This window comes from Polypterus senegalus, chromosome 1, assembly GCF_016835505.1.
Source record: "Polypterus senegalus isolate Bchr_013 chromosome 1, ASM1683550v1, whole genome shotgun sequence".
In the NCBI taxonomy this organism is placed as follows: domain Eukaryota; kingdom Metazoa; phylum Chordata; class Cladistia; order Polypteriformes; family Polypteridae; genus Polypterus; species Polypterus senegalus.
This window is the reverse complement of record NC_053154.1, coordinates 333773481-333789448: the sequence shown is the minus strand read 5'-3', so window position 1 is coordinate 333789448 and position 15968 is coordinate 333773481. Positions and strand designations below refer to the sequence as shown.

The window sequence follows — 15968 nt, the reverse complement described above, 5'->3', positions numbered from 1 at the left end:
CTTTTACTTTCGATGTTTGAACTTCCTCACTTCCTGCCTTTCCATTTCCGACTGTCACCAGAGCTGTGGCTGCTTTAGCATTGCTGCCGTGACAAATGACAAATCTAAAATGGACGCGGGTTGGTTTAACGCACATCTAGCGGGACGTCGGGACACATCAGTCGGTCATGACGTTACCTATGGGGGGTGTTTCGGGTCTTTCAACATCAGACACCCTCCCCAGGGGGGAGGCAACCATGACAACTGTCAGGGGTCCCGAGCATCAGGGGCCCCTCCAGGTCCCGTTTTTTTTTTCATAATATAAATTGTTATGCGTTTCGCTGATTTATTACAAGTCAGGATTTCTAATTGAAAACATGAAACCCCATCATAGTCATCCCGCTCTGATCGACGTTACCAAGGCCTCACCCAAGGCCACCCGTCTTTTGCTGTCCCCCTGTGTCTGTATGTGAAGGGGAAAGAGCATTCAGTAAGTCAGCTGTTATAAAGAGAGAGGAAAGACTGGCAATGCTGTCTATGGGACCCCAGCTTGCCAAAAATATCGATGTTGATGGAATCATATCTGATTTGGCAAATGTTAGGGTCTGAAGGTGGCACTGTGATAGTTGAGATCATGAGATGCACATACAGAAATAAAGACATTGCAACAGTGGACTCTGTTAGTAATTTGAATTCAGAGCCACCGGACCCTCCACGTATCATGAGACACGACATGTGATACGATATTATAACAATTTAATTACAGTTACGCGAAATTTCAATGGGATTGATGTTAAGCTCGATCAAATTGGGGAGCCCAGCGGGTCCAGGGGCTCAGCCATAATTGTCAGGGCTGCCCTCACCCAGACAATCCTGCTGGGGTTGATGAGACCCCCAATTTGTGTCCTGGAGACGTTAGGCCACCACGCGTCATCCAGGCCCCCCAGATGGCTTCTCTGAGGGCTCTGCTGCCTGCTACCCCGGTGATGCCAAACAGAGTGCCAGTTTTGCCAACTTTGACGGGGTCACGCCATGATCTCCTTTTCCTTTTTATCAGCTTCCTCAATGACGCCTTCCCGTTTGTTTCTTTACGACATCCCCAAAAATAAAAAGTCCAAAGCTCTCAAATCCACGAGTACGTCATCACTAACAATATGGAGAACGTACAAGAAAAAGAAGTCCCGTAAATAAATACCTCAGACCGAAAAATGTCAATCACGGGACATTATTTTTGATTGGCTGCTGCATGTGACACTCAGACTTTGTTCTTCGCCTTCTTCTTCGTATTTTCCTTTTGGTTGTTATTTTTATTTTTTATCTAATTTTTGTTCAGATCTTTATGCTTACCCTGCTGCCATCTTGTGTGTCTCTTCACTTTGATTTTTGAATTCCATGAAGGTTGAGTGTCTCTTCTTCAAAACGTGCCAAAATCCAAACGCTTTTGACTGCCAACATGACACCACAAGTGGAAAACTCCACGCCTGACCTCTCGTGCCCACACCCGATGTCCCCTCTAATATCTTTATTGATGAACAGAACACCAGCAGACGAGCTCATCTCATCTGAAGCTCCAATGCCACTACTGAAAAAGGGGGTTGGCCGGGGGGGGACCAGTAGAGTTTTCAGGTGCCCCCTCCCTTTGAATTTCTAGTGGCGCAGAGCACCATTCGGGGAGGGGTCTGGGGGCGCCAGTAGAGTTTTCAGGTGCCCCCTCCCTTTCAATTTCTAGTGGCGCACAACACCATTTGGGGACGGTGGGGAGGTGTTCACTAACTCAGGGGGCACCAGTAGAGTTTTCAGGTGCCCCCTCCCTTTGAATTTCTAGTGGCGCAGAGCACCATTCGGGGAGGGGTCTGGGGGGGCGCCAGTAGAGTTTTCAGGTGCCCCCTCCCTTTGAATTTCTAGTGGCGCAGAGCACCATTCGGGGAGGGGGGTCTGGGGGGCACCATTTTCAGGTGCCCCCTCCCTTTCAATTTCTAGTGGCGCACAACACTATTCAGGGATGGTGGGAGGTGTTCACTAACTCGGGGGCACCAGTAGAGTTTTCAGGTGCCCCCTCCCTTTGAATTTCTAGTTGCACAAAACACCAATACATGAGCTTGTCTCCTGTGAAGCTCTAATACACTAATAAAAAAGCGGGGGAGTGGGGGGCTGTAACCCAGGGGGCACCAGTGGAGTTTTCATGGACCTCAAGTGCACCACCAAAGGGTCAAAGATGCGGTAACAGCAGTTCAAAAGTGCTGCCTTTTAAAAGTCTGAGCCCCATTTTTGGGCCTGAACAGGCCTGGAGGCCTGCCTGTTGAGTTTGGGGCCTGGCTGGCTGGGGTAAGACCCATTTTGGGCTCCAACTCAGTGAAGTCCTGGTCTGACTGGGGGTATCTGAAGGCCTACTCACCCCTTTACACCATTTTGTGTGCTACAATCATCCAAAGGTTGACCCTCGGCTGGCTGTGGGCGGTCCTAAGTAGTGATGTCATGGTGGCCCCGCCTCTTGGGGTTTCAATCACAGAACACAAGGAATGCGGCTATAGCGATATTAGCAAAACATCCATAAAAATTAACGAAAAACGTGTGAAAACTAATAATTTGTTAAGAGAAGTAACACCAAAAAGGAAATAGCCCACCCTGTGATGTCCACTCTCAGTGATTAGTAAAGGAGGTCACTGACGGCCATCGCAGATTTAAGTAAATTCCCATCTTAAGCTCAAGTTCTTCACAACGTGTAGAAGAGAAGACCCAAACGATGGAAAAGACCTGGAATGCCAGAGGTGACCCCGTCTCTTGCCACTTGGCAAAAGGATTACAAATGAAGGGACCCCTTCTATCATTTCTGAGACTCTGAGCAGTAAGCAGGTCTATTTTGGGCCCCCAGCCCACTTCATTTTTCCTTACTGGTCAAGGGGTCCCAAGCGTTTGCCTAGAAATGACCATGAAAGTGAATGTCAGAGTCGGGTGACACTGGTGTGGCTCTTCTGAGGGCTGATGCCATGTTGAAATTGGAGGTCATTGTTCTTCTTCCACATCTCGTTATTTCTGGCAGCAAAAGGAAAGATAAACGGTTAAGCGGCAGCATCCCACCCATGCTTTGCTCCAGTGTGCCCTCTAAATGGATCCCTGTAGGAATCATGCCATCCACCATCATTAGACAGCCCAGCAGTGGGGTCCAGAGGTGCAGTTCTGTCTGGGATTCTCTTCTCATTTAGTCTTCGATGGCTAGTCTTGGTGGTCTTAACACTTTGGAGGCCTTAAGGATGTAAGTGAACCCATAGACAAACACGTGGGCTTTGGCTTTGTGCACACCCTGAACCCAATCAGACCTAAGAAGCCCAAGAAGAGGCTAAATTCCATATGATTGTGGCATACTCATGCACATTGGGGGCCTCCTTGGACACCATTTAAGTCTAAAAGTTCTGGGGGTCCACTCTGGCAGCATTATTATAAGGGGCCCTGAACATGCCACCTCTCAAGTGCCCAACTGTCCAGTTTGGGAATCACCACAATGTCAGAGCTTCCACTTCCTAGTGGTTTGTTACAGAAGGTGCCAACAGTCAGAATGGGAATCAGTGCCCCCCTGATTGCAAACAGACTGTCACCAGCCTATGGAGCAGGAAGGCTTTGTGCCCTTGGGTCAGTAGTGTCCCAGTCATCCACCATTATCTCTGTCATACCCACATAAGGCCCCCACCATGAGAAGACTACCCAGTGCATTCATTCAGGCATCCTGTGTGTTGGCAGAGAAAGTCAACTGACTGCCTCCTAGTATGATTGGGCAGTGGGCAAAGGAGGGAAGACCACTGGGACATTTAAAAAAATCACTGAAATGTGAATGTCGTGGCTTGATTAAGGGCATCATCCACCTGTAGTCACCTTAAGCACTTGAGGTCCACGTGTGACAGGAAGCCACTCATCTTGGCACCTGACATGGGTCAACACTGGCACTGCCGTTTAAAGATTCAGCTTCTTATTGTTTAAACTTTGTTTAAATATTTACACTAATTTAAATGCAGTTTCAAAAGGAAAGAGCACAGCATGGAGCAGTTTATGACATGGCATGAAGGCACAATATTAAAATAGCCTCATGCCTGTACTGTGCCATCCTAGAGCTCCCTGACACAAAGTGACAATATCAATGATGTCTGAGCCACCATCCTCAATGGTGACGACACTCGGCCCACCTTCACTTAAAAAGGCCAAGTCAAGGATGTCAAAGTCCTCGACTTGAGCTGCCCATATTTGGCAGACTTGGCACCAAAAAAACAGCATGAGGCAAGATAAAGGAAAGAAGGACACGGGCACTGATGGCGTCCTGCAGCTGGAGGAGCTTAAAGGGTCAAAGCAGCATCAACCGGCGGCAGAGTCTTGGCTGCCAGTTTTCACCTGGCACAGAACACCTCAAAGTGGATAAGCCACCCTCGCTGCTTTTTGCCTGACTCTCTCTTGCATGGCACCGCGCCTGGCAGACATCGGCACTCTTCGCAGCCTCAGTTTCAGGGACAGACATCTCATTAAAAAATACTTTGTAGAAAATGTGCCTTTGTGAATGAGCACATCAGGCCAGGGTGGGGTCACCTGGACAATGGACGTCCTTCAGTATGCCACCGTCGGGCTCCTGCTTCAATGGGCATGGAAAATTGGCGGCATTGATTCACGATAATACACAGCGTCGCATTCATTCGGTGAAGATGTCGGATTCTTTATATATTCAGACTTGTCCAACAGTCAGGAACTTGTTGCCGTCTCACTGCGTTTCATCGAGGGGTCAAAGTATGGATCAGTGGCACTTGTGGGCACCTCCAAGACATCTGCGCTTATTCATTTGTATTGATGTGCCGGTGTGTATTGCATGAATACATAGCCAGCTTGGCTCCTGGCGTGTGCCAGCAGATGCCCACTAAATGATGAAAGGTTACTAATCTCCATACACAGAAAATCATGAGATCTGAGCAACAGTGGTATCATGTTTCTTACTGGCAACATGACCAGTTAGTGTTCATGATGGCAATGTTGTAACCACACACATACTGACCACAGCCCCTTCCAAGAATGGGAGGAGTAAAGTCCATCTCTCGGTCTGATGGCCAATGATGACGTTGAGAGATAAGTCTCTACGGGGCCAAAAAGCAAATCCTGCATACCCAGCTTGTTGTGCCCCTACTTGTGCCCTCATGGGTATGCCCTATATATGAGTGGGATAGCTGGCCCACCCGTCTGCCCAATGTGTGTATGTGTGTGTGTGTGTGTAGTGCAAAGAGGCCGATTTCATTATTACCGCCTGATTATAACACACACCGCATATCCACATTCGTAAATGGAAAAGTGTGTGCCATCTGCTACTCCGCACACCAGTGACTTACACCAGGGGGTGTCCACCATACGATGTGCCAAACATATGTGTTGTCAAATCAATAGACCCCTGCTACCCCTCGTTATCCACAGATTGTGAGTTTACTGATGTGTGTGCCCTATGAGCACCTGTGGCCGTGGACTTCAATATCATGTGTCAGTAACAGTGTGTCCTCCTAGCTGACTCTTTCCTGCCATTCCGCATTGCTATTGGCTGTTCAGCCATCATTTCCTTATAGGGATCACATGGGGGCGATGCAGCCTACTGTACCCACCAGTTGAATCTATATATGCAGTGGCTGGCACCCCATTGTCTGTGGATTGTGACCAGACAGGTGAGACCAGTAATGCCCAAGAGCTCACTGCCAATGAGGAGCTCAGCAGCATGACTGGACATTAAGTAACTGTGACCACAGGAGAGTGTGCCACTCATGACCCCTTAGGACTGTGAGAGCATTTATTCGAGGTGGCCAGTGGTGTGTGGTGTGGACACACTGGAGGGTCTGATCTGTTGGGTGGACTGGTCAGTCCCCAGGACAAGCAGTGTGACGTTTGCTCCATGTTCCTTTATCCAACATTTCTTTTGTTTTCCCCATTAGAGCACAGGCAGGTGAAGTGACTTGCATTGGTGTCAGCAGTGGGATTTGAAAACATCACCTCAGCGTCTGAAGTCCAAACGCCTTCACCACGGCACCACAATTCCTACCTGCTGGCTGGGTGTACTGTGCCCTGTCAAACAAATGTGCTGTGTGCCATCAGTAGTGGCAGGACTGTGCCAGTTACCCTCTGGACCAGCATCTACAAGAGCACTGCCCAGCCCAGCAATCCCGCATCATCACACTTGGCTGCAGGGGTGATGTCACCTCACTCCACACTCCTGTGCATTCATTCAGTCACTTTTAGCACCCATCTATTTTAATGCAGAATCAGTGGGAGCCCAAATTGATGCCAACAGCACTTGGCACCTGAAAGCGATGCCAGCCGAACACTAGACACATTTGTGTAGTTTCCAGCCATCTTAACATTTACACCACAAGTGTGCATTTCATCCTTTACGGTCACCCCGGGAGCCATTCAAACATAGGGAGAGAGCCATGCCAGCTCCACACAGATAGTGGCTTTGGACTGAGACCCTCGACTGCTACAATAGCCCTTGTGCCACCTTTTCACAGCATTCAGCACAGATTCCTAACTGGGCTTCCACATGTGCCAGCTGTATATACTCAGGGTGTGCCCTTGGCCTTGGCACAGGGCCCAGTCTCCCATCCAGAGCGCTTCTCATGGGTCCCTTGGGCCCGACTCGTGAGAGCCTCAGTTTTGCCATTGTGCGCTGCCCGCCATGCTAAAACAAATAATCGCATCAGGCCGTCGCCTGAAGAGCCGGCAGACAAAGAAAGCAACGAAGATCAAGTGCCAAAGCCGCAATGTGCTTTCTGCTGGGCTGGATGAGAAATAAAAAGCAACGGCTGACAGCTCGGCCTCTCCGTCGCCCTCGTCAAGTCTTTTTGAAGATGAGCAGCGTGCCACTCCCAATGATGGCGCACTCCAAACTTGAGGTGTGCCAAAACGGACGCTGCTCCCAGGCCTCGGCCACTATAATGTATGAGGTGCACGAGTCGGGCGGGTGTATGGGCACAGTGTGGCACATAGTCCCCCCTACTGGTTTGGCTTGGTGCCACTTGTGTCTTGGTGTAGTATAGTGGGTATTGACAGTTTGTATAGAGATGATGCCCAGGGGCATTGGCACATTGCTGTCTGAGTGGTGCGGCCCGTTCACTTAGGTGGGTCCTGGATCAAAGCAACTTACTGTACCGCCATCATGGCTGCCCTCTCAAATGTAGTGCCTTTTATCTCCACTCCAAGTTAGTATACATGTGATGAAGTGTCTCACTCCGAGAGTCATTAGTGCCATCATCATAAGCCCATAAGTGCCAGTTCTACTGAGTGGGGATGTGCCCTGGGATTGCTGCGATTTTGACCTCAACTGCTGCATTTTCTGCTGGGTGGCACAGCATCGAGAGACAGCAGATGTAATGAATGCAGTGGCCACCAGAGGGCGCCCTGTCTCAGGGCTTACACTGCTTGGCAAGGCCCTGCAATGGTATGAAATTGCTATTTCCATGGAACTGGTATGTCCGCCATTCCCCAGTTACCATCTACAGTACAGTGGAGCCCCCTTCAGGTGAACCCTCTACATTTATCGTTAATCACGACTTCTCTCTTAAACGTACAATTCCTAACAGGTTGGCACTTGTGCCCATCTTGGTGTGCCCCTTCATATTGAGGCAGTAGAGTTCATCACCAGGGCAAGAAGAAGAGTTGAGCCCATGCTGGGTGAGCTGGCCTGACCTCCTCCTGCTGTGCCAGTCCTGCCTCAACTCTCAGCTCCAGTGACCTTAGACCGACGGTCCACAGGCGTATGTTCTGGAGTTTCAATTCGAGACGATCGGTGATGTGCGCTGCATGTGGCGGGGCCAGGCGAGCGTCACATGCCTGAGCGATGATGCGCTCGATGATAACTGTGCGGTCGGGAAGACGATTACTCAGCCCGGCACGCTGGACGACTTCCAAGGGAAATGAAACTGGAGAAAGGCTTGCGGCTCGGCACTTCGACATCGAAGATAAATGTCGCGGGTGGACCGGGAGACCACGCCAGAGTCTTCATGGCCCAAGTCTTCAGTGTCATTGATGCCACCTGATGTCCTTCACTGAAGTGCACATTTTGGGGACACACTTGTTACCATCAACCACATTCTGTGTTTATGCTTGTCTGCTGGTCCACTCTCCTCCACAAGGTCAAATATAGCGCCTTTCACATGGTAATGAGATGCTTTCATTTCAGTGACCCCCTCTACTGTCTGTCTTCATTTGCATAATTCTCATTTCTAATAATTACTTTCTTGTTGCTGCTGTGGGTTGGCACCCTGCCTAGGGTTGGTTCCTGCCTTGTGCCCTGTGTTGGATGGGATTGGCTCCAGCAGACCCCCGTGACCCTGTGTTTGAATTCAGCGGGTTGGAAAATGGATGGATGGATGGCCTTTCTTGATGAGGCCCACTCTGCTTTCACAATTCATTGAGAGCAGTGGTGCCCCCCCATACAGTAGGTAATCAAGGAGCCACTAGTGCACATTGGGGAGCCTCCAGGCTGCCATCCGCTAGTGTCGTTCTTGCACTGTGACCACAGAGGTTTAAAAATTGGGGGCTCTCAATCAGTGTAGACACACATTCACTTTAAACAAATAACCATCTGCAGGGCAATCTGGATTTCTTGCTAATGGGCATTGTGAAGGGCGCTATATAAAATAATGAAAATAAAATAACTGACAGCTCCTGTTAGTGCCATTTGTAAACTTGTGCAGTAAAGGGATCATGTGACATGGGACTGCCCACCTCACCCACCTTCAAAAAGAAACCTCCACTACATCTGCCTGCAAAGTTCCACAACACTTATTTAAATAGCCCCACCCCCAAACACCCAGATGCAAAGCCACTCCCACCAATACCCACTTCAATAGCCCTACCCACAGCATCCAGCAGCAAGGACCCGCCCATAACATCTGGCTTATATCTCCTCCCACCAAACCCCTCCCACAACACCTATTTATAAGGCTCCTCCCACCAAATCCAGCTGAAAAGCCGCTCCCACAATAACAGACCCTGTAGCAAAAGTCCACCCATAAGACCCATTTAAAAACTCCTCCTATAAAACCCTGCAGCAAAACCCCTCCCACAGCACCCTTTTAAAAAGCTTCCCACAACACTCTGCTGCAAAGCCCTTCCCACTAAACCCAATTAAATAGCTCTACCCCACAACACCCTGCCACAATTCCCCTCCCACCAAACCCAACAGCAAAGCCCCCCCCCCAACAACACTCTGCAGCAAAACTTTTCCACAACACCCATTTAAAAAGCTCCTCCCACAAATCCCTGCAGCAAAGCCCTGTTACCAAATCCATCTCAAAGGCCCCGCCCACTACATCTGGATATAAAGACCCTCCAAAACACCCAGTTAAATAACCCAAATCCACATCAACCAGCTGCCCAATCACATTTCCTTTTACTTTTTGTGCCCTACATACATTGGTGGTGCCCCTTTTGCCCCGCTGGGTGTTTGCTGTAGCTGCAGTGGGGGTAAAATGACTGGCATACGGAGTTAAGGTGGTAGGGGGTTTATGCTGGCAGCCTTCCGCTGTGCATGATCCTCTCTGCTGATTCCAGTGACCTGCCCAGTATAAGTCCAGGACCCCTACTGTATATGCATCATAAAAGTTCCCAGCCCCACTCTGCCCTCACAGACACATGTATGCCAACCCAAGGACAGAAATGCCCAGCGCTGCCTGACCCTGAGCCCATGACAGTTTTGATTTGTGACACAAACCAAGCAGACACAATGCCACCTTTATGTCCTGCACATTATGTTAGCCCAGAGTGACCGTGTGCCACTTCTGTGTAGATGTCGTGTCCTGCTGCTTCAGGCCATTAAGTCCAGTGTGGTCCTGTAAATGGGGGCAACCTGCCGCATGTGTTTGGCTAGCGAGGTGTGGACAAAACACACAGAAGCAGTTGTGACTTAAATGTGTTGGCGTAGTGAGCCAGTCTGTAAATTATATAGCGCCTTACTGTGGTCCACAGGAAGTTTTTCAAAGGCCGGTGAAGGGAGTCTCTCAGTGCCAGTCAGATGGGGGGCTTGAACCAGCAGCCTTGAGGTTTACAGCTCAGTCCATCGTCCACTGGGCTTCACTGCCCACTCTTATGTCACCAGGACACTTAGAACGAAAATGACTAGTGATGGAGACCACCCCTTAGACAAGAGAAGTGACATTAGGGTTCAGGTGGGCTGGTTCAGTCCAGAATTGTCACCAATAAACAAAACTGCCCACTTGGCTCTTTGATATCAGCCGTAATGGACAGTGTGTTAGTGGACAGCATGGTTCGGTTGGTGACACTGTTGAGTTATTTGCTTCCTCAGGCCTGTCAAGTGACCATGACACTGCCATCACCAGTGGACAGGCAGACCCTCCTAAGAGTGCCTTCACCTCCATGGGACACACCCGGGTTCACGTTCAATATGCCATCCCATGTCCAGAGTTCAGGGAGTCTGACCAACATGAAGATCGTTGCCAGCGTCCAGCGCCATGTCCACCAGCAAGTATGACCAGTTAAAAGTGAGCCTCACGAGGCACGAGTAAAAGTCACAGTCCAAAGCCACCATGGCTGGCTGACCCCTGAAGGCCTTGTCTTGTATAAGAAACCACAAACACAGTAACCATCAGCCATTTTAGTTCATTTTTATATAGTGCCTTTCAGTGGGGGTACCTCTGAGACCTTAAGAAGGACAAGTGCACAGCAGTACATCAGAGTCACCGAGTGACCTGCCTGCTGACCACCAGTTGCCTTCTGCCAAGAGGAAAATCATGGGGTGCCAGGGGCTCAGCTGGCAGCCAGCAGGTTTAGGCATAAAAACAGGCGCCCCCTGCTGCTCACACTGTGTCAGTAGACCTAATGGGGCACCACAGCACACCGTCTGTGTGTCTCTGTCACTGTGCTTGAGTGGCGTCCAAGGCTGATGACATACGTCCAGTGGGTATGTGTGGGTGTCGCCCCCTGCTGTTGATGAGTGCAATGAGAGATGTTCACTGTGATTGAGGTCCAAGTGCACAAGGCAATCCCGACTTGTCTGCTGCGATTGTTGCCCCCCCCCAAACCCCCCCATTGCTCAGGCTGTATAATCAGTGTGTGTGAGTGTCGCCCCCTACTGCTGATTCTGATGTCCACCATTTGCTCACTGTGTGTGTGCATCTGCTCATGAGGCTGTGGCCTCAGTAAGACCACCCATTCCGCTCTCATCTTTTATGTAACCAAAACGCCTCTCTGGGTAAGTCCGAGTGTCGCCCCCTGCTGTTGAAGATGCCAGGGTCCTCCATGTCACCACAATGTGTGTGTGGCAGTAGTGCCACCTGTCACAGACTCAATAAATGGACCAGAATACAACACAGTCCAGGTCTGGGCCTGGGGGGCCATTTAGCTGGGCTCAGACCCCCATATCTTATTTTAAGGGTCCCCTTGCCCACTGTGTCATTTGGGATTTTACAACATCATGCGCCACCCCCCCCAACTGTGTGTGTGTTACCCCCCTGCTGGTCAAGTTGCTGCGGTCCTCTAGGTGACCACAGTGTCCCTCTGCCTCATGTGTGTGTGAGAGTGTCGGCCACTCCTGGTAGAGGTGCCAGTCTTTTGTGCAACCACAGTGTATCTGAGTGCCACACCCTGCTGTTGAATGCCCCCGGGGTTCTCTAGGTGGCTTGTGTGTGTGAGTGTGTCGCCCCCTGTTGCTGACACAGAGAAATGAACTCAATAAAACAAAGCGTATCGTGGGTGTGAGTGTCGCCACCTGCTGGTAAAGATGTAGGTGTCCTTGTGTGAGCACAGTGTGTCTTTTCTGTGCGTGTGTGCCCCCTACTGCTGAGGCTGCGAATATGTGGCACATTATAAAATACCCAGCCCCCTGTATATAATTGCAGGAAGAAACAGTGTGCCAGTCTAAATGTCCATCTCAGGTTTTCCGTGGGTAGCCAAGTGGCACAGGAGTGGCAGGTGCAGAGTGGCCCTCACAAGTTCCTTCTTCTTCTTGCAGGCCGGCCATTTCAGTTGGGGTCTGTGGGCTCTCCTCCAGTCGAGGTACTCCAAGATCGACTTTGACTTCGTCAGGTGAGTGGTCTCGGCCCCAGTGGCTGGGGGGGGGTCACGTTCACAATTTTCTTTTCCTTGGTTTCCAGGTGGGATTCGTTTGCGTCACACTTAAGAGAGTCAGTGGTCCAGCTGTATCAGGGGTCTTGACTACATTTTGGTCACACTCGTGACAAGTGAAGGGTTAGCACAGCGCCCACCACGGTGAAGATGGAGTGTGCGCCGCCCGAGGCGTCCCTTCCACGAGACGACCCGGAGCGCCAGCGGGAGGCGCTGACTTGTGGGACTGCGTCATTGAAGCCGCTGTGCTGCCATCTGATCTCCATAAACCAAATTAGTCCTGGCTCTGTGACAGGCCCCGAGGCGCCGGGGGCTCACGCGTAATCAAAGCCAAATGCAAGTGACAATGGGCCGGCGGCGGGCGCTCCACACTCACGAGCTCAACAATGGAAACTCTCTTCTCCTCGCACTCGATATTTCATTTTGTGTAAAACCAAAGGAGAAAAAAAAGTTCTGTGGTGCGGGCGCAACTCCAGGCGTGGGGGGGCACAGCTTGATGAGTTATCGCCAGCGCCCACTTCTGGTGACCTAGAGAGTTGCCCCCTCTTTCTTCAAAGGGCCAGTAAGACTGTAGCAGGGGTCAAAGTGGCATGACAAACCAGGCATGATTTGTGCCCTATGGCGCCAGAGGAAACACAGTTGAGTGGGTGAGGTGGAATCGAGGTGGGTGACGGCATTGGGGGACTCAGCCAGTCAGGGTGGGCAAGGAAAATGGAGAGAGTGTGGCCTGGCAATGTGAATGCTGCTGCGGGCACTGAGTGATTCACCAGGGGAACAAGCCTGGCATTCTTATTGAGTTGTCATCAGGGAGCCAGGAGGTAGTAATGTGACCCATGAAGGGGAAGGGGGCTTAGTTTAAGGGGTCCAGGCTGTCCATTGGTCTACTGAGTCAGTGTTTTGTGACCTAACGTGACCTAACATGACAGACCTGTCCACTACCAGCAGTGGAAGACACATTACACACTACTGTGGGCACAGCAGTTGGCACACACACTTTGGACCCAAATTTTCATTTGAGCAACTGAATGAATCATTAGGGTCTGTGCAGTGGAGCCACTTTGGCATCCAGCGACCTAAACCAGTTAATGGTGACACCAGGTGGGCATCATCCATGTGTCCCATTGGTCACCTCAGACTTGCTCACACATCCCTGCCCAGTGTCCCCTGACCCTTGTGATGCCCCCTGGTGGTACTGGGCTGTACTGTGCTAATGTCAAACACTTTGAAAGGCACTATATAATCCAAAGATTTGCTGATTGCTGCCACTTTCTGTGTTTTGGTCCATTTCAGGGTGACCTGCAAGAGGAAATCCAAACCGTGTGACCCTCAAAGTGCTGGACCACAATGGAGACCCTTTGCTCAATTCATCCACAGGTGTGGGCAGAGTCCTGTCCTGTCATCTGCTTAGTAGCACAAATGCAGGGTGGCGACTGTGCCAGGCTTACCCAATGACCCGTTGAACAGAGAGACGTATTAATGCCATGCCAAAGTGTTGCTGCTGCCTAGTTAAGCCACCTCTGACGCCATCTTTTCTGCCATGTAGCCCATTTTCTGGTCATTTCATGTCACTTCTGAGGGTTCAAGTGGGTGTCCACATTCTGGTGCCCCCAAATGCATTGCAATGGACTGCCGCCTTGAGCGCCATCTGCTCCTGGCAGGCTCCCGCTTTTTAATCGTCTTCCTTTTCGTTGGTGACATTTCCACTAATCCCACTTTAAGCTTTCACTTCATTCTCATTTCCTACATGAAGTTGTCAATAAAACCCGGCCTGCCATGCTGAAAAGAAAGGATGGAGTTAAAAAAAGGCATGTGCCAGCTGGGCCTGGGCATCTCAAATCTAACAGACATGGCAGAGAGTGGGCACCAGAGAGTGGCGGTGAACTGCACTGAGAGCGGGCCAGCAGGGGGGTCCCTACTGGTGAGGGGTGTGGCGTCAATAAACTTGAGACCACCCCGGACCCCTGTGGTAACTCTCTCCCCATTTCATTGGAATCTTTACACAGATTGCCACGCTAATCACCTCACCAACTCTTTACAATGAGTGGCCAAATAGTGGCCAGTAAAAAGTGCCAACCAATAAGAGAACAATAATAGCCCTAGGTGGCACTGTGTGACCCAGGTAGTGTTAGGCCTTGGCATAAGGTGCCAGAAGAGGCAAGAGGAGAAGTACATGAGAATGACCAGAGGGGGCGCCAGAGTGCAGCAGCACAGTACAGTGAGAGCTGGCCGCTAGCGGGCAAGCATAGCCAGCCAGACAGTCACTGAGGCTGCCTGACATGACCCAATGGGGTGAGGGGGCATCGCTAAGATGATAAACACGAGACCACCCAGAACCCCTGTCATAAGTCACTCCTCTTCATTTCATTAGAACCCTTGCTGGTCACTCCTTTCTGATGAATGACCCAATGATCCAGCAGACAGTAAAAGTGATGAGCCTTCACAGGGGGTCTGACAGACATTATCAGTCCTAAGGGGGTGCTGTGTGTCCCAGCGGGTGTCATGACCTGCAGAAAGAGGCAAGTTAAGAAGACCATATGAATGACCAGAAGGGGGCACAAGAGGGTGGCAGTGCAGTGCTTTGTGAGTTTGCCACTAGGGGGTCAAGCACAGCCAGCCAGGTAGTTGGGGTCCATGTGGGTGCCTGACATGACCAAATGTGGTGAGGGGAGTCACAAAGGGTAAAAACACAGGACCCCCTATGGTAAGTCATTGGAGCCTTTGCTGGTCACCATGTTGTTCGACTCCTTTATGACGAGTGACCAAATAATCCAGCGGCTGGTAAAAAGTGCCAGGCACTAAGGGTGACGAGTCGTCACGAGTGGTAGGACAGAACATTAATAGCCCTAGGGGGCGCTGTGAGACTCAGGGGGTGCCATGAAGGAAGAGGCAACAAGAAAAGTGCATGCCAATGACCAGAGGGGGACGTCCAACGTCAGAACAGAGGGCCACCACATTTGTCAGGTTGATCTACTAGGTGGCGCCATCACCATTGTGCAGAAGGGTCTTTGGGACTTTGGAGGTGTAGTGATACCTGGCACTGCCAGAGGGCGCTCTATCAGAGTGCTTTGTGATTGGTCCTCCCTCATAGGTGGGTGTGTCTTAAAGCAGGAAGAAGGTGAAGGACTGAAGCAGAGGCTCGACTTCACCTGCCCGTCAGTGCCGCTGGCACAGCAGCTGGGGAGGGGGCAAGTCAGGCGCTGTCTCTGATTGGTTGCACTTGTGGCCACTCCCACAGCTTACCTGCCCTTACCTCTTGTGTCTTACAGGTACGCGGCCGCCCGCTTCAACTTCTACTTCCGAATGAAGGCTGACGTCCTGGACATGAAGCTCCCATAAATTCCCACCAGACGGGTGCCCTGATGCCACGGAGGATGCCAGCCTGCCATCACTTTGTGTGACTGACTGATAAAGACAAGACGAGCAAGGAGAGGACAGGGGGCACTTCTCCAGTCCACCACATGAGGACGCTATTCAGCGAGCCTCATTTCCCAGTTCACCACGTGAAGAAAAGACAGAAAGTCGGGAAGCGGCGGACGGCGTCTTCGTTTTACTCAATCGAAATCTCGCCGCCGCGTTTATCAAATATTCTCTTCTTTGATCCCAGAAAAAAAGGCGAAGTACAATAGGAGGCGCCGCTGCTGTGTGTGTCATTTGTATTGGGGTCTCCATCTCTTATCAGCTCCCGTCACATGTGCTGCCGATGACCAGGGGGACCACTAGGGGGCGCATGTGCTTGACCCTCCTGAGCCGTGGGTCCCAAATTGGGGGGACGAAAACAGAACGTCCAGTCCAACAGGCAGTGAGCCCACCTTTGGTTTGAGCCTGTGGTCATCGCTACAAGAGCAGAGGCGGAGCACACAAACGTCACACAGAGGGCACCATGCCATCCACTGTGCCCC

At 50.9% G+C, this 15968-nt stretch overlaps 1 protein-coding gene across 2 annotated transcripts in view; it reads left to right on the top strand.

Moving 5' to 3' along the window:
• Positions 1–15697, top strand: part of LOC120516800 (ethanolamine kinase 1-like) — a 200984-nt gene extending 185287 nt beyond the window's left edge. For both annotated transcript variants that reach the window (XM_039738744.1, XM_039738754.1), the window contains exons 7-8: positions 11957–12030; positions 15336–15697. In XM_039738744.1, the coding sequence (XP_039594678.1) occupies positions 11957–12030; positions 15336–15405 (144 nt within the window). In that variant the 3' untranslated portion in view covers positions 15406–15697. The remainder of the gene's footprint in view (positions 1–11956; positions 12031–15335) is intronic.
• Positions 15698–15968: the final 271 nt, after the last annotated feature.